We start from the raw sequence: 19,136 nt of genomic DNA, 5'->3' as shown, positions 1-19,136 counted from the left end.
GCTAGCCAATGCTTTAATTTTCGGCACAATTTTAAAAAGACATTTTTCAAGTGCAGTTCAGGTTAAGTAGGGGGTGCGGTGGCGCAGTGGGTTGGACCAGGTCCTGCTTTCCGGTGGGTCTGGGGTTCGAGTCCTGCTTGGGGTGCCTTGCGATTGACTGGCGTCCCGTCCTCGGTGTGTCTCCTCCCCCTCCGGCCTTGCGCCCTGTGTTGCCGGGTAGGCTCCGGTTCCCCGCAACCCCGTATGGGACAAGCGGTTCTGAAAGTGTGTGTGTGAGAGTTCAGGTTAAGTACTTAACACAAAATATTTTAAGTAGCATTCTCAAGGCTGCAAGTCAGCATCCTCAACTGCAATGCTTCCTTCTGCATCTAGAAAGCATAGCTTATACAGCTCAGCAGAGCCATAGCCTACTTCTGTTTGTCAATTAGAACTGAAGCAGTCATTGAAGTTGAGCAATTTAAGGGGCCTCTTTAATAGTTTCCCCAGACATCAATAACACACCCGCTGTCCGTTATCTCTGGCAGCAGTGCTCATCGGGCCAGGGCCCCTCCTGATAACATGTTTGCCAGACAGCAGTCAAGCATGTTTTTCATAATATCCTCTCTGCGCTCTTTAGCTGCTACTGTGGTGACTACAACCAGCATTCCCCTTGTGTGATTTGAGAAGGATTTTTTTCGATGTGACCCTATTCACAATGAAGTCTTTATTGTCCACAGCAAACTTGGATGTTCACATATCTTACACAACTCTCCTCCTTAGTTTCCTACTACTCCTGGGTTTAAAATCAGACTGGTGTTTTTTTTCTGTAGTATGAACACAGCTCGGCCTACTTACGCTACATCATCAATAAAACAGTTTTCTAACATGACACAGTTTTTGAAGGGAGTCAAACATCCTGCTTCCTCTGCTAATTGTAACAGTGCTGTCTTCCCTCTCTCTGCTATAAGCTGATGTCAGTAAATAAAGACGAAGAGGAGAACTTTGTGACCTGTCATGTTAAGGTGTGCAGAGTGCACTGTAATGGTGATATACCCTTTGACTCACACCTATATTGTGAGGTAAAGTCAAGGATTTAAAGACAAACTTCTTGAACCTAGACATGTACTAGTATGTACACATCATTGTTGTAACCTTGATTTAGTTGACTCCTTTGCTCAAGGAGACTTACACTTATCAGCTTCGCAATGATTTACCCATTTATACGGTAGGGTACACACACACACACACACACACACACACACTTTCGGAACCACTTGTCCCACACGGGGTCGTGGGGAACCGGGGCCTAACCGGTAACACAGGGCGCAAGGCAGGAGGGGGAGGGGACACACCCAGGATGGGACGCCAGTCCATTGCAAGGCACCCCACGCGGGACTTGAACCCCAGACCCACCAGAGAGCAGGACCTGGTCCAACCCACTGCACCCCTACAGTAGGGTATTCTCACCCAAATGTACAATAGCAGGAGCAGATTTGAACCCAGAGAAATCACACCGCAAGAAGACAGCCTAACCGCTATGCCATAGCCTATGGTACATTTCAGCCCTATGCATAACAGAAGTGTATATTAGTTAATCGACTTTTACATGAATATATTCTGTGAAAAAAGGAGAATACACTAAGCATTTAATTCACAGTGATTACAGGTGTGGATTTTTTATTTTTAGAGCAACTGAATAATTCAGTAGGTCTGACTCTGACTCTGCACAGTAGTGAAGAGGGGGGAAATGTGGGAATGGCTCACAAAATCAACCTCAGCTATGGTTACTAATGAACAAACCAAAAAGGAGAGCACCTGAATCTTGAACTCTTGCTACAGTTTGTTTCGTGTAGTAATAACCACGCAGACTGCGTACTGATTGAGCCGTGGTAGCTACTTTCTTCTTCCGAAACACACCGGAGCGTCCAGTTGTAGTTTACGTCATCACGTAATACGTACACGTTACGTTTCTCGCTACCCTTGAAGCGGCGGATGTGACGTAAATTTTATGCGTTCCTTTTTAACCCCCGTGCAGCAGCGCTTCTAACTTGGTGGTTGGAAGGATTGGACAGGTGGCACAACAGGGGCGGAAACTGGGCTCACGGGTGGCGAACATGTGCGTATGGGTAGAGCGTCTTTTTGTTGATTTTTCGCGCTGAATTCTCAGCAAGTTGAATTCCGAAAGCGAGCGTACAGGCTGCATGTGAAGGAGCATAGATAGCAGTATTAGTTAGTATCCAGCAATGATGATGATCATCTCACGGCATTAATTAAACTGTTAATTTTCCTGTAACGCTGTCTGCTTTGTCACGATTGCGACACTGTTCGAGGCTGCATGTGAACGTTGATCTTCGTGTTTTTCGCCTGTTTTGTCTGTAATCCGGGAAGGGGATTGCACATCTGCTATTCTATGTTTTCCCCCCACGTTTTTACATTACTAGTAACTAATAATCGCGTGAGCGTTCAGACTCTGTAAGTAGTAGTAGGTGCGTAATGTTCTGGCGCTAGGAAATTTCATTACATTTAATACTGCTTATGTACTAGGGTCGAAGAACAATAACCGATATACATCTGTACCCGTGCGGGTAGTAGCAGACCCCCCACCGCCAAACTCAGGGCCTCGTCGTGCTGTATTCCGATTCCTCACGAGTAGCACAGACCCGACCGCAGTTTTCTGAAAGTTTTTGTAGGATTGCGTTTTTATTAGGAAGGCTATGCTGGTTCGCTGGTTCACTGGGTCATAAATGAAGAGCTCAAAATACCCGCGGCCGCTGATTGGCTCTGGACCACGTGATGTGTGGGGTCAAAACCCCCTAGGACAAAACCCCCCGTTTTGAAACGCAAAGTAGGACAAAGAAGTGTAAAATAGGAAAAAACTTCATTTTTTTTTAAAAAAAAATAGACAAAAACCCTTGTTTTTTTTTTTCCTGTTTTTGCCCTTTAATGCCATTTAATACCATATAATTGGAAGAAAAATATAAATTAAGTAATTTAATACTGACGTAATCCTTTAAAAAAAATCATCTTTCTCTGTGTTGGTTCATTTCACCTGATCATTGTTTTGTCTACCTGAGTAGTTTACCAACAATGGTCTGATGTGCTCTGGCCACCACAGAGAGTTGCTAAGGAGGTCGAATCAGGTGTGTGTATAAAGGTGTTGGATCTAATCGGAGGCATCAGTTCTACTTCAGCCACTATGGAGATCATCAAGAACAATAAAGGAGGCCCTAAATTGTGTACAGAAGGCTACTTATACACTAAGAAGAGCTCAAATAATACACGAATACGTTGGGAATGTTCTCAAAGGAATGCTTTTTCTTGCAAAGGTTGCGCTATTACAGATTTGGAGGTGAAGCAACTAGTTTCTGTGACTGAGCATAACCACGACCCAGATCCTAACAAGATTGAAGCAGCCAAGGTAAAGAACACCATAAAAACAGTTGCTTTGACCAACAGGGTCAGACCTGCACATATTGTTGCCGATGTCATGTGTCAACAACAGCTTGAAGTTCGTTGTGCCATTGGTAGACTCGATTCCTTGAAGCGTAACGTTAGACGTCTACAGAAAGGCGCACTGCCAAAAGAGCCAACATCATTGCGAGAATTGGAGCATATCAATGGTGAATGGAAAACTACAGGAGCTCCAGAATACCAGAATTTCCTCATTTATGATAATGGACCTGAGTCAGCAGAGAGAATTATAGTGTTTGCAACCAACCAGGCACTTGAACATTTAGCTCGCAGTACCACATGGTTTATGGATGGGACTTCTGCAACGGCTCCAAGACTGTTCCAGCAGTTATACGTCATCCGAGCTCCCCTTGGGCTAACTGCTGTAACATGTCTGTATGCGTTTCTATCCGCAAAGTCACAGTCAGTCTATGAAGAACTCCTCAGGGCAGTCTTGCATAAGTGTGGTCATCTGGGATTCAATCCACATCCCACAAGTGTGATGACCGATTTTGAACTTGCAATGATCAATGCTGTTTCTACAGTTTTGGGACCAAATGTTTCATCTTGTGGTTGTTTCTGTCATCTGACCCAAAGTACATGGAGAAAGGTGCAAAGTTTAGGACTGACTACTGCATACAGGAGTGATAATCGCGTGAAACATTTTTGTGGAATGTTGGCTGGACTGGCTTTTTTACCTATAGACGATGTGGCCAAAGGAATGGATTATCTGATGGAGAATACACCTGATACTGAAGGACTGGAGGGCTTAGTGGAGCATTTCAGTAGCATGTATGTGTTTGGCACTTGTCGTCGCATCCAGCCACCAGCTCTTCCTGATGGAATACTTCCTCCAGTGTGCATGAGAAGAATTCCTCCCCTGCTTCCACCACAGTTATGGAATGTCCATCAGGCAACCATTGGTGATGAGGGTCCCACCAACAACATATGTGAGAGTTGGAATTTTGCTTTTCATGGGCTTGTGGGGCATGACCACCCAACCATATGGAAGGCCATCGAAGGTATTAGAAAGGATCAAGCTGTTGAATCAGCAGCCCTATTTAAGAATTCTTGTGGTGAGCCTCCAACAAAACGAGTCAAATGTGCCATAAAGGATCAACAGCAATTGAAGAACTTGTGTCTGGACTATGTCAGTGAGAGGAAGACCTTGGAGGAATTTCTGAATGGCGTAGGACACAGCATCAGGTGGTAGTAAATGACACTTAAATAAACCTTAACACTAAATGATATTTTTAATATTGTTTTTTTTTTAGTTTTCAAAGATGCGCTATGATCTTTTATGCTTTTTTATGATTGTACAAATTTTGCTGTGAAATTGTGAGCTACAAGTTCATAATGCAAGTATTAATGTATGCTACAATACGTATAATGCCTTCCTTATTGTAGTCTCATTATAAAATAAATGTAGTATTTTACAATTCATAGAAATGTTCATAAACTACAAATAATCGGAAGAATAAAAATTTCGTTAATCATTTGTCCAAATGGAGTATTGTCCTAGGGGGATTTGTCCTATACCTGTGATGTGTACGCAGAGTTTAACGAATAAGGTCATCCAAATTGTTGGTGGAACGCAGGAATAATGCAGTCTGAATTGGTTCCTAATGAACATAGCAATAATGTAATGCGGGCCAAGCAGCTCAGTAAGTCCATGTGGTTGTCCATGTCAAATTACTGCGCTTTGCAGCATGTGAACAGTAATGTTAAAGACTGAGTATCAGGTATTGTAGAATGAGTGAGGCTCCTAGTGGAGGTTAATGTCACTGATTACACTTTTTTTTTTTTTTTTTTTTTTTTTAAATTCACTGGCATTGATTTGTCCCCCTCCTGTCCTTGCAGCATGGCAGATTATCTGATTAGTGGAGGCACAGGTTATGTCCCAGATGATGGACTCACTGCTCAGCAGCTGTTCTCCATTGGAGATGGCCTGACTTACAAGTAAGTAAAATTTTTGCTCGGCCTTTCAGTCCGTTACTGCATGTGCCAGAGCTTGTAATGGGGAAAACGCGTTTTGAATCGGCAGATCAGCTCATCAGTTTGATGCTGATGGACTCACAGGCGAGCAGCTTTTCTCTAAAGAGGATGGAGTGACTTACAAGTGAGTAATCCATTGATTCCATTCCTCGCTATAGTCTCTCTCCAACAGAATGGGCAAAAAAGGGACGCAAATTGTTCTTGCGTCATTTTCCTAAATTATAAACGGTGGCAGTCATTCTTTTTGGTAGAGTAAATAATCAGATTGCAATAATGGGAGTTTTTTTTTATTTTTTTATTTAAAAGTTCACATTTAATGAAACTACCACAGACTGTGGCTCCATCTGTCACCGAAACATTTGGAATCTCACATCTTCTGAATGAAGTCTTATGTCCTTTTTTTCCTGCATCTCTGCTTCACTATTGGGCCAGATGGGCTCATAACCCACAGCTGTTATGACCCTTGAATCCAGCTGCTCTCTGTCCAAAAACTGCCAGTAATTGTCTGCATCTCCTTTTTTTTCCCCCCAGTCATAAGTCTTGGGTATACAGGTCTCATGCCTTCATATTCATTGTTATGTGTAGTTCCATTTTAGACTTGCTGCTACAATTACATTGTGATTTGGGATGTTGTTCAGTGACTGTGCAAGTGAATATTTTATACTCACTTTTTTTTTTGCCTTTGCTGCAAAAAAAAAAAAAAAAAAAAAAAATCTTCCCGGTTAAATTCAGATGAAAAACGTGGACAAGAGCCCTCTGTGACTTAATGGAAGAATGAAGTGCCTGCTTATTTACTCTAGTGAACTGAGTTGTTGTGTTCTGGAAAAGCATGTTGATGCAAGTACTCGGACAATAGAATCCTGTATGATGACTGTCAATGGACCTTTGACAAGCACTCTTTTTTTCCAACACAGGGCCCTGGGGTGCAGCATATTGCTGAATGTTAATTGTTGTGGAGGTTTGTATCCAGTTAGCACTGAGAGAGTATGCCCTTCACATGAGTAACTTGTGGTGCTCTCATGTGAGTCTGTGAAAAGGGAATCCCTGCCCCAGCTTCTTTACTTACTTGTTTGCTCCATTCAACAGATGTCTTCTGGAAAGCATCTTGTTTCAAGTCCTCAGGAAACACTGATAGTTATTTTGTCCATGTGAAAGACATGACTTGTGCAGACAAGTAATCAGATAACTAATCGTATTTGCTTACATTTCATATTAAACGTGTAAACACTCGTGAAATAATGTCATTGTGTTGTTGGGGGGAGCTCTTGAATACGTAACATGTTTTGTATGTTGGTTACGAAATGTGTGTAGGATTTTGAATTCAGTGAGCCTGCTATTTGGGCACTTCCAAGGGCACTGGTAATATTTAAAGCAGTGTTTTTATACAGATTGTGCAGTCAGTTTCAGGCATATTCCTGCAGGTTTCTCTCTTTGCCTTCAATAGTGAGTGCCTGTAAATTAGTGCCAGAGAAGCACCCCAACATCATGATGCTGCCACCGCCATGCATGACTGTACAGATGGTGTGTTTTTGATGTGTGGCATTTGGCTTATTCCAAACATAGTGTTTAGTATGATAACCAGAAAGCTCAGTTTTGGTCTCTTCAGACCATAGGACCTTCTTCCAATTGATTTGTCTGTCCTGCATGCTTCTGGCAAACTTTTAGCAGAGATGTTATGTGAGATTCCCCCCCCCAAGAGTTTTCTCTGGCATTCTCATAAAGCTGCAACTAGTGAAGCACCCAGGCAGCACTTGTGTGCATAGTCTCTCCCATCTCAGCCAGGGAAGCTTCTCACTCCTTCAGAATTGCCTCTTGTCACTTGGCGTCCTCCCTCTGAAGTGCCCTCCTTGCACACTCACTCGCTTTTTCACTTGGCCTCCTCCAGGCAGGTTTAGAGCTGTGCCATTTTCTTTACATTTGTTAAATGATTGACTTAACTGTACTCCAAGGGATATTCAGTGGCAAGGAAATTTGTCCCCTGAATGCAAATGTTGCCACAGAGTTGTTTGAAGTGCTCCTCTGTCTTCGTGCTCTTTTTTTTGTCAGGAAACTCACTCACCAGCAGTTTGACCTTTATTTATCGTACAGTTGCTTGAAACACATAGACTGCATGCAAGTGATCTGGGGGGTGAATATTTTTAATTGCTGTAGTTCATGCTACAGATGTTTTGCCATGGGAACTCAGTCTGTTCTCCACATGCAGTTTTCCTGTGTCCAAATCAAGGCCTTTCCACACATCTTGATGTGACATTGTGGATGATCTTTGCTGCATAGTAACTCTCAGGTGGTAGCCATAGAAACCCAGCGGATATCTCACCCCCCTTCCCCTTCCTGCCTTCTTCTCTCACATGCATCATGGGTGGAACTGATATTTGTCCTTGTTCAACTCCACTGTGTCAAATCACACTTGTCATTCACTAAATCTCAATGTACACAATGATTCAAAATTTAGAAAGAAGGCAAGGCTTGTTTTCAGTTTTAGTGTAAATACTGCCCTGTTGGTAAGTTATTACCCCAACAGTAGTTTTGCTATGGTTCCAGTGGTCACCTTTCTGGTTGAATAAGTTTTTTGTCAATTCACACTGGCTTGTGGAGCATTAGCTGCTGGCTAATGATGGTAGATACTTCATATTCCATGTACTGAAGGAGTCATGTTTTTGTTTTCTAGTGCCTCTAGAACACTTACTGTATAAAGTAATGCTGGATAAATCAGCTTGATCACAGTCTTGCATTTTGCATAACAAAAACGCTTCTTCATCTCGTTAGCCTACAGGACTGTTCCAACTGGCTTGCTGTCAGAGCAAAGAAAAAGGCTCTGGATTCTTAATTGCTATCAAAATGTACTCCTGCTGGCTGGAAGACCACTGTGTGAGGACAAGACGTGTTGTGCCCTGTGTTGCATCGCCTCCTGTATGGGTGCCAGGTTCTCCAGTACAACGTTTGGTACTCTGCAATGTAATGCACAAGCTGATAGACTTTTGCTCACTGTTTTTAGCTGGGTGTATCCCCCGCAGGGAAGAAATACAGAATCGTGGAAGAGGCATGGAGTTCTTTTTGAAATGCAGGGAGGGCACTTGAGAAAACACCCCACTGGGAAATGAGAATTCTACACATTAAAAATGAAAGCAAGTCAACAGCTGCTTGTTGCAGTTGTTTTTTCGCGTTTAAATTTATGAAATGAATAGTACCACTGACCAGTTACTGCAGCTAATATTCTGGGGGCAGTAAATATTATTGCTGTGGCAGAGAATTAGAGGTGAATAATAGCATTAGCAGATGGGTTGCAGCATTTGGCTGTAGAGCTTTCTAACAGCTTTTAAGAGTTGCTGATGAGCCAGCTCTCACTTCCAGGCCAATCTGTCATCTGAAGGCATCTGTTGCTGCTTTGCACATGCATGTAGTGTGTGGCGTTGGCTACGTTTGAGTGATACCTCATCCCGCTAGTGACAAATGCATATTGTGCCAAGCAGCTCCTGTGAATGGTGTATAGGTATCACGTTTAGAAGTTTCAAGTGGACCGACTTCCCTCCCTACATATCTTGCCACCTTTATGGGCCATCACTATATAACTTAATCTGTTTAGCTGACCAGAGCGCTGCTCACTGGACCGACTGGTTCCTCACGTGTCTTGTATCCTGCTATACTGCTGTGTTGACCTTGGCAGCACACTGGTGTCCTGTTAGTCACTTTATGGGTGCAGTTTTTTTTTTTTTTTTTTTTTTTAACCTTTTTGTTCTTGCCAGCATGTTGCATTTTTCAACAAGATTGCTTTTTTTCCAGATTGTTGCATACATTGTAAATTTAGGGCCCTAAAATATCTTTCCCACATACAAAGGGACTTTCACATCCAATTGTGAAATCAGGGTTCCCTCTTTGCTTGACAGTATAAAGTATGTACACAATGTCACTTGCTTCCTGAAGGGTAGAGTATGCCATGTGCTTTTCCAGGTCGGTCTTCAGTGCTTTCTGTACCTGTGGCATGATGTGACATGTTCCGTCTTGGGCAGTTTTAATTTTACCACATGAACTCCTTTCTGTTATCTCTATAGGTTTTTATTTGTGGTTAAATGCTTACTTCACTTTTTATTCCCTGTGTTCTTAGTGATTTCCTGATTCTACCTGGATTCATCGATTTCACCTCTGATGAAGTGGTGAGTCACCTCCTAGTGGATGTTGTGTACAGTACCGCATCACACAGCAAATACCACGCACCATAAATGGATATGTGTGATAAATGTTTGGTCACATGGTTCTTTGAAGGTGTGCTCACAGGTTGTCTTCCATTGCGAACACACCTGACTTGTTGGCAGTCTGAGTCTGTAACTATTCCTTTAACGGATATAGTACACAGTTGGTCAGTACTAACCTATTTTTTGAAATGGTTAATGGCATTTTGGCAGTGTTATACTGATGTAGTAAATATAAATTAATAAGCTGGCATCCAAATGCTTTCCCGGTGCCAGATAGATTCTGGATGTAGCAATAAAAGAAAATCTGCTGACAGATAGGTTGGAGAAATTGTGTGATACCTTTTTTCTCCCTCCACAGCTTGTTTCAATTCTAACCATTTTGCTGCCCCTAATGGCAGAAATTGAAACTGTTGGCCACTTTTGCTCTAACAGAAATTTCAGGAAATAAACCAATGAAGAAATTGTATTTAAAAATATAATTAGAAAGGTTTGTTTTTGAAAATTTTGTAAACTGAATGTTTGCAACAAGGCTTTGCAGTTTTGTATGCTTTTGGTGGGGAGGGCAGAGGAATAAAATACAGTAAAAGTACAGTAGTTCTAAAATCTATAGGGGGTGGACAAAATGAGAAATACCTTATAATACAATACACTGAGGATCAAATAAGGAGTAGGACCACCCTTTTCCTTTAGAATAGTTTCAACCTTTAGTGGAATACTGTTATGCAAATCCTGAACTCTGAATAGTAGGATATTATACCACTGTTCAAGAAACAAGCTTCCAATTCTTTAAACAATGAAAGATGTGAAGTCTGATTCATATTCTGTGCTCCAGGAATTCCCAGAAAAGTTCAGTAGTAATTAGATTTGTTGACTAGGGAGACTATGGAAGGCATTTGACTCCATCCTGTGTATGGGGCCATTATCATCATGGAATCTGGGAACAAGATGATGAATCTGTGGGTCTGACCATTGCAGTCTGAGGACTGTTGGCTTTTTAAGTGGAAAATTAATAGTGCTTCTAGATCTTCACTTGTAGCTTCTAGGTGCTACATATGATGAGCTGCACTGGCAGTCATTTCAACTCAAAACTGAGTGGTTAGTTTTAAGCAGCTCTAAATGTGATAGGATTTAAGGTGAGCATTTAGGAAAGTTGTTTTTTTTTTTCCTCTTTAACATCTGAAATGGTATGTCAGGATCAACTTCTGTTGGCACCCTATCTTGTCTCTGCAGTTTTGGCAGTAACTGGTTGACACTCAGTAAATATGAACTTGATTGAGCTTCCTTCTTAATTACAAGTAGCACAGGTGCCAGTTAATGTTTGTGTATGAGTTTTAAGATTTGCATATGCTGCACAGCTTATTTATACTGTGTAGCACACGCTTGCAATCTCTCATAAAAGCAAAAACATTAGCGTTTGTCAATGATATTAATGACACGGTGCGAAAGTGGATGTGCCCATTGAATACATCTATGATGTGTTGACTGAGTTGGAAAGATGATGATAGTGCTTTGTTCCTGCTGTAATGTGTATTAGAGCTACACTTTTTGTGGGCAAGTCCCAGTAACAATGTCTGTGTTCACATGCAGACTTCACTCTTCTGTAATAGACTGTCTGCCTTGAGAGAACTTTTTTTGTGTGTGTCTCCTCTCTGATTTTAGGATTTGACCTCTGCTCTGACCAGGAAAATTTCTCTTAAGACCCCTTTGATCTCCTCACCCATGGATACAGTGACGGAGTCTTCGATGGCCATCGCCATGGCAGTGTGTACCATGACTACATCGTTACCTCAGTAGCTTATAGATGCGTTTCAGTTTGTAGAAAACAGTTTATTCTTCCATTAAGCTCTCATGATTGATTGTGAAATGTTAAAGTAGTTATGGGCAGCATGGTCTTGTTTGATTTGTTTGTAGCTCATGGGTGGGATTGGGATCATTCATCACAACTGCACACCAGAATTTCAGGCGAACGAGGTGCGCAGAGTCAAGGTAAGAGCCCATCGGTAGCTCATGATAGTGCTGTCTAGAGTGCATCACATGCAAATGGCTTCTGAGCAGCAGGAGCCTTTCAGCACTGATCCACTCTGACTCTCCTTTTGTTTGTGGCTCAGAAATTTGAACAGGGCTTTATTACGGACCCGGTGGTAATGAGCCCTCGCCACACTGTGGGCGATGTTTTTGAGGCCAAGGTCCGTCACGGCTTCTCTGGCATCCCCATCACAGAGACGGGCAAGATGGGTAGCAAACTGGTGGGCATTGTCACCTCCAGGGACATAGACTTCCTCACCGAGAAGGACTACAGCAGACCGCTAGAGGAGGTATGTATGGCTGGTGTAGCAAGTGTGTCTACTGCTGGGCTGCAGTCATATCTCCTTCAGCATTTAAGCTTTGCACGTACAACAGATTCTGTGTTTTGTATGTGCTGTAGTTTTATTTAAATTGTGTATTTTTTTTCTTTTTTTATATTGCTGGTTAGATTTGTATGCGTTTCTAATTTTGATGCTTTGTAGACAATGACCAAAAGGGAGGATTTGGTTGTTGCACCTGCTGGGGTCACCCTGAAAGAAGCCAATGACATTTTGCAGCGCAGTAAAAAAGGTAATGCTGGTTTGCCACTCTGTTCTGATTGTGAAAGGATGCCCAAGGAAAACTGCTTTTTCTTGTATGCTGGGAATTTAGTTAATTTGCTATACAAAAGAAGAAAGCACTTTTTGTTTTTCTTATCTCCCTTGGATTAGGGAAGCTTCCCATTGTCAATGACAATGATGAGCTGGTGGCTATCATTGCCCGCACGGACCTGAAGAAAAACCGTGACTACCCACTGGCTTCCAAGGATTCGCGCAAGCAGCTGCTCTGTGGAGCTGCTATTGGTACTCGGGAGGATGACAAATACCGGCTGGATCTGCTCATGCAGGCTGGAGTGGACGTAGTCGTTCTGGTGCGTTTTGAGTACCTTGCACTTATTTGGTGGCGATTCTCATTGATGCGGCAGAAACGGAACAAAACCCAGTTATGACTACTGTGTATTTCAGGAGTTTTATTGTTTAGAATAACCAGGTGTAGTGGTGCAACAGGTGGCACTGGTGCCTCACACATCCTAGGCTGTGGATTTGAATTTGGCTTAGCTTTGTGTGGGTTTCCTTCTACAGTCCTAAAATGTGTTTCACGTGGATTGACCACTCTAAATTGCCTGTAGTGTGAATGAGTGGCGGACTGGCATCTTGTCCAGAGCGTACCCTTCCTCGTACCCTATGCTTCTGGCGTAGGCTCTGGATTTTTGTGACCCTGTGGGCGAGTCATTATGAGTAATTCATAGGTGTGTGTATTGCATTTGCACTGACAAGGTCTATGTTTTCCTGTTTAAACAGGACTCCTCACAAGGAAACTCTGTCTACCAGATTAACATGATTAACTACATTAAACAGAAGTATCCAGAGCTTCAGGTGGTTGGAGGCAATGGTGAGTATTTTTGTATGGATTTAATCTGATTGCCTGCTTCCTAGTATCGCTTTGATATTTTCATAACCAAATTTGCTCTAGAGACACAAAAAAAATGCTTTCTCTGCAGATTATGCTTAAAACAACTTTTTTTTTTTTTTAAAAACCGTTTGGAGTGGTCCATCATTGAGGATAGGCAGTGTGTGAATGTTAAGCATGTGTCATGGTGTTTTCCTCCTGCAGTGGTGACTGCTGCTCAGGCGAAGAACCTGATAGACGCTGGAGTAGATGCACTCCGCGTGGGGATGGGCTGTGGCTCAATCTGTATCACTCAGGAAGGTCAGCAGGGTGGTTCGGTTTTACAGAAAGCATGAAATACTTGAGTTAGATAACCCTCTTCTTGAAAGATCATCTGAGATTATTCATTTCACTGCAAATGAGCATTATTCATTTTGTGTGTTTGTGGTGGGGATCTTTTTCAGTCATGGCTTGTGGTCGGCCCCAGGGTACATCAGTCTACAAAGTAGCAGAGTACGCGCGTCGCTTTGGTGTCCCAGTCATCGCAGATGGTGGAATCCAGACTGTGGGCCATGTGGTGAAAGCACTTGCACTGGGGGCATCAACAGGTATTTCTAGCACTTGCTGTGACCCTTAAACCACTGAAATAACCTGATTACTATGTATTTCACAAAGTCTCATCAAATGGGTGTGCTTTTGGGACACAGGTCTTGGGCATACTATGATCATGCTTTGTTTTAATTCTTGACCACAGTGATGATGGGCTCATTGCTGGCTGCCACCACAGAAGCTCCTGGTGAGTACTTTTTCTCTGATGGTGTGCGACTGAAGAAGTATCGAGGTATGGGTTCTTTGGATGCCATGGAGAAGAGCAGCAGTAGTCAGAAGCGCTACTTTAGGTGAGCTTGGTTGATGAGATGTTGCAAGATGGGTCGGCTGGTGGTTATGGCAGGGAGCAAACGGCTCTTAATTACATCCACTCTGTCCTTCGAACAGTGAGGGGGACAAGGTGAAGGTGGCCCAGGGAGTGTCTGGTTCAGTCCAGGACAAGGGTTCTATTCACAAATTTGTCCCCTACCTGATTGCTGGAATCCAGCACGGCTGCCAGGATATTGGGGCCAAGAGCCTGTCCATCTTGCGGTGAGTATGCTGTGGGTGGACTGTTTGTGTCTGCCCCACATGCACTCTTGAAGTTTCTAGATTGCTTTGTGATGCTCTTTGCAGGATGAGTTCTTTTGAACTGTAAGCTTGTAATGTTGGCCACCTAAGGTCTTTGAAGTCTATGTTTCTGTGCATGCATATGCAAAGGAGAGTTTCCACAGTGTGTGACTTTGGGTTCTGCTATATTCAGCTCCATGATGTACTCTGGAGAACTGAAGTTTGAGAAGAGGACCGTGTCCGCCCAGGTGGAGGGCGGTGTCCATGGACTCCACTCGTAAGTGTTTGCCAAGCATTTAAATTTCATTGAACACCATTACTCCACCAGCAGGCTTTTCTTACAACTCAGATTTTCTCTGAAAGCCTCTTAACTCTGTTGAAAGTGTGAAAGCCAGGTGCCTTTTTACACTGTTATAGCTTCCATGTGGACACAGTTTTTGGGCACTGGCATCCCCAGGGAGATGCATGAATGTGTATGCAATGTTCTCTTATTAAATTAGACATGTAGATTTAAATCTTTTTTTGTTCCCTTTTTTTTATTTTTTTTTTTTTTAAACTCATGCACTCATAGGTATTCTTTTTTGCCATGTAAGTATACCAGTGTGTTAAAATAACAATGCAGTTTTTGGTGATGTGTGGTTAAGTGAGGAATTTTGCTTAGTTGGATAGGCATCTCATTTTTAAAATCCTTATTTCTGAAGTCTTTTTTAATCTTTATGCATTATTACTAATTTTTGTGTTTTTTGGAAAGGTACATTTACATTGTTTGCAAAAGTTATTCCATTCACTTCCTTCCATTTTAGTGTGCCAGGCAGTAGCAAACAAGCCAGGAGCTGAATTGTCCTTGTTTTTCCTTTGCCTTATCTGTGGAACCAGGTCATTTCGGCTGTTGTGTACTCACTGGGGACTCGGAGCCCCCTGTATAGTACATTGTACCCACTCCCAAATTTTTTTTGTTTTGAAAAGCACTGAGAACTTTGGCAAAGGTCAACCAAGGTAAAAGGAGAGACTGAGGATTGTTCTGGAGTTATAGAATACCCTTGGTATTTTCACTGTGTGCTGTGTAGTGCTCAAGCTTCATCCTCTGCTGCTGAACAGATGGATTTGGGGTTCCCCCCCAAGCTAATTCCTATTGCACCGGTCTAGCCTGTGTGCTTTCTAACAAGGGTGGTTTTGTTGGTCTTTGAATTAGTCTCTGATACAACTAACGTTCATATTTAAAATTGCGTTTTTCCTTTCCCCCCATAGTTATGAGAAACGGCTCTACTGAATCTGGAGGTCAGGTGCATACGACAGAGGCTGGGCAGACAGGTCAAGCCCCCAACATATCAACTCCAACTCTGACCAGACACAACGGATACATGTGACAAATATCCCTCAACCCTACTTCCATTTCCTCTCAGTAACTTTCCTGTTATCTCCCCACCCCTCCTCTGTGCTGGAGGTGCTCACTCTCTCTTGAAATTTTTACCACAGACCTGCCAGGAAGTGCCCCTAGTCTGTAAGGGGTGCTTCCATTCTGTGGTTAGTCAGCCAAGCAAGGACTGTACACTCACCAAAAAAAAAGAAGAAAAAACCTCACAGAACATCCAGCATCATAAGTGATGCAAGACAAATGTTAATCCTGCTACCTGATGCATCTTGGCAATCTTGTGTTTTTGAAACACACTTTACCATGGATACACACACGTAATGCCATGAGAAATGGCAGCATATCTAGTTCTCAGCGAATTCAGTCACATTGCAGAACACAGGGTGAAGAAGGGTGAGCTTCTGCTGGCTATGTTGCAGGATCATCAGGGATGTGGTGCTGGACTCCTGAGAAGCTCTACATGGTCCTGTTAATGTGACAAGATGGTGGAATGGTCCCTGATACCTCCCCTTGCTCACAGCAGTCCCAGCAGTAAAAACCAAAACAAAAATCTGCTTTCTCTTGCTGTAGACAGACTTCTTTTGCGCTCTGCACTGCCAGCAGTCCTCCCATGTCATTGCCAGAATGGATGCTGAGAATGGGCATGTGGAGTGTGCACTACTTCAGCAATGATCCTGTGCGCTTACACTGTGCAGCCCCTTGCCAGCTCAATAAGCAACACCCTAGTGCAGGTACAGCATGCTGATAGTTGGTGTAAAATGTGTGGGACCAAAAGCTTAAAACATTTAGCCTTAAATCTGGGATATGTTCAACCCAAGAGCCTTATGTGTGAAGACGTTCTGTGTGAATAATGGTGCAGTCATTAGTGAAGTTTCAACTGGAATCGTCAGCTTCAATCATTCGAAGTAGTTTAAAACCTTTAGGTGTTGGGTTGGAAACTATAATACAAAGGCCAGGTGCTAAATGCATGCAATGGGATTTCATAACATTTCTCCAAAAAGGGTACTTTACACATTTCCATATTTATCTTACATGTTTTTTTTTTGTGTTGCCATTATACTTTGGAGAACCCAACTGTGAGTCAAGGGATTTACCCATCTATAGTGCCCATCACCTTTTGAGTGGATGTACTCTGCTTATTCATGAAAACGACATGCCTTGATGAGACCAAAAATTAGTTTTGTTGCATGAAATGAGTCTGCCACCCCCTCATTTTCATGTCTACATTTATTTTTCTTTGCAGGTGGCATTGTGTGTGTGTGTGTGTGTGTGTGGGGGGGGTTTAAATTGAAAAAGCTTGGTGTCCCTGAATAGATGTTCAGGCTGGAATTTGTTGAATTCAAAGTGCACAGTAATAAGACACATGTGACAATCTTGGTGGGATGTATTGACAGCATGGCCATCCTTCAAACTGCATAAAAAGGTCTTCTTACAAAGCAGTTTGATCTTGTGTGAGCCATCACTTCTCCAATAGACTTTCAAGTTGATTTCTCAACACGTATCATTAAACACTACTTTTTATTAACATTAAAAGCATGGGTTAGATTTAGTGCCCTTGTAGCGGTGAAGTCAAGATATTCTCACAAAGGTGTTAGAATGTGCATGTGGATTCCGGGCTGTTGGAAAGTGCTCAAGTAACCAGTGACGTTTCCTGTCTCTCTCATGCTTTCTAAAATGTAGCTGCCTCTGTTTATATAAAAAAAAGAAAAAGGCTTGATGTAGGCCTGGCTTTTTACAAAAAGATGACGTAAAAGCAATATTTTTACTTTTCTAGATAACTGACTATTCATCTCAGCAGTATTCATCCTTTGAACATTTTCAAAAAGCTTGTCCTGTACAGTTCAGCGTACTGGTTTGTTTTACATTTGCAGAAGTTTTTCAAATGTAGACTAATGCATAATCCCAACTAGTTTCATTCAAACTTTGATCAGCTTTTTTATTTATTTATTTTTTTTTTAAACCTAAGCTGCTGAAAATTAAATTTCTCAATGTAGATCAAATGTTACACTTAGTTTTGAAACTACAGGTACAGGGCAGTGTCTTGGAGGTTCCTGTCTCAATTTCTGACCAAATCATTTTACCCATTTTCTAGCACAAATGTTGGTTACACATTTCAGTTGATAGCCATAACCACAAGAAGGTAAAGGTTCTGTAGAGTGCATGGCCTTGGATATTGACCAGATGTATTGTCCATGATGTGTGCTACATCTCTGCTGCACCTGGTTGAACCACAGTTCCACAGAAACCAACTGGAATAAAACAGTACATGTCAGTATTATTTTTACAGCTCACCTCTGTGCCATTTTTTTTTTCCCTTGCTGGATCACAATTTTAAGATGGGAGTGAATTGCACAAGAAGGATTTTATTTGTAGATTTTGACAAATGGTAAAAAGATGGAAAAACTTCCTTTTCTGTGTAGGTAGATACTATGGGTCAAGTATATTAGGTTCCTCCTCTGTTGTTTGTGGCAGCTGGCAGTTTTGTGGTCCGTTGTATCAGTGCTGTATGTTCTACCTATAAAGTGAAGCTTTAAAGCTGATCCTACTGTTCAATATTGGAAGGATAATAAAGTTTCATTTAAAGTCTCATCAGCTTTTCTGTAGCTCATTTTAACAGGTACAGGGTTTGTTTCTTCCTATCAGTTCCATCCTAAACCTGCATTACATCAACAGAAAGAGAGATTTGGATGCAGACAGGTGCTTATTGAGTACAGTCCATTTGTCACATACCGTATGGACCAATATACATTACATGAGAAGGTGCATATAGGCTTTCCATTAACCAAATTATTAAAAACCAAACATGACATACATACACATTTATCAAGCACTTATAAGATCAGGGGGAGAAGTGAATCAGCTGTTTTGAGACCTTTGTTAAATGTAGAGAGAGATTCAGGAGTTCTGAAAAGAGGTAATTCCACCACATCTGAGCCAGAACTGAAAACCTTTGGGTTTTGATTTTGGACCTTTCATGTGTGGGACCATGCAGTGGGCAAAGGTGGAGGACCATAGTAGTCTAGTTGGGGTGTAGCGAGTGATCAGCTCATGTAAATAATACGGAGCAGATCTGTTAAGGGTTTTGTAGGCTGTAACCACGGTCTTGAATTTGATCCTGGAAGCTATAGGAATTCAATGCAAAGAAGTTAGGAGGAGGATATATGGGCGGTCAAACATGGCTTGTGCAGCAGCAATCTGTATCAACCGGAGAGGTTTGATGGCAGAGGCCAGAATAAACACAACCATAAGCATTACTACCTGTGTTGTACTAACCTTTTGCTCACAGGTCTATAGCATTAATAAAAGCAATAATGCAATTAGTCCTCAACTTACAACAGGGTTCCATTCGGATTTCTAATTTGACTTCATTGTTAGTCAAAAATGCTTGCATGTTGTCTTCTGTACACCATAAGAATACTGTACACGAACACAACGTTCTTGAATCCTACATTGCATAACACAACTTTGTCAAATTTTTTTTCACTGATTTTTACACATTCTGTTAATTCACTAACACAAAGGGCACACCTTCTGCCTTG

General features: G+C 42.1%; 1 protein-coding gene across 4 annotated transcripts; it reads left to right on the top strand.

The window, feature by feature from the left end:
* Positions 1-2,011: 2,011 nt before the first annotated feature.
* Positions 2,012-18,184, top strand: LOC108918784 (inosine-5'-monophosphate dehydrogenase 1b-like). Of its 4 annotated transcripts, none has more exons than XM_018726322.2 (16): positions 2,012-2,095; positions 5,290-5,388; positions 5,474-5,548; positions 9,527-9,575; positions 11,274-11,375; positions 11,526-11,600; positions 11,723-11,929; positions 12,122-12,209; positions 12,350-12,549; positions 12,980-13,070; positions 13,293-13,388; positions 13,532-13,675; positions 13,822-13,966; positions 14,064-14,207; positions 14,419-14,502; positions 15,474-18,184. In XM_018726322.2, the coding sequence occupies exons 2-16, from the start codon at positions 5,291-5,293 to the stop codon at positions 15,493-15,495; spliced, it is 1,620 nt and encodes a 539-aa protein (XP_018581838.1). In that variant the 5' UTR covers positions 2,012-2,095; position 5,290; the 3' UTR covers positions 15,496-18,184. The 4 variants fall into 4 exon arrangements, with proteins under 4 accessions (XP_018581838.1, XP_018581839.1, XP_018581837.2 ...); XM_018726323.2 differs by lacking the exon at positions 2,012-2,095 and adding an exon at positions 2,960-3,397; XM_018726321.2 differs by lacking the exon at positions 2,012-2,095 and adding an exon at positions 3,441-4,635.
* The last annotated feature ends 952 nt before the right edge of the window (positions 18,185-19,136 follow it).

This window comes from Scleropages formosus, chromosome 21 (assembly GCF_900964775.1).
Source record: "Scleropages formosus chromosome 21, fSclFor1.1, whole genome shotgun sequence".
Classification (NCBI taxonomy): Eukaryota; Metazoa; Chordata; class Actinopteri; order Osteoglossiformes; family Osteoglossidae; genus Scleropages; species Scleropages formosus.
This window is presented reverse-complemented; position numbering and strand designations above follow the sequence as displayed.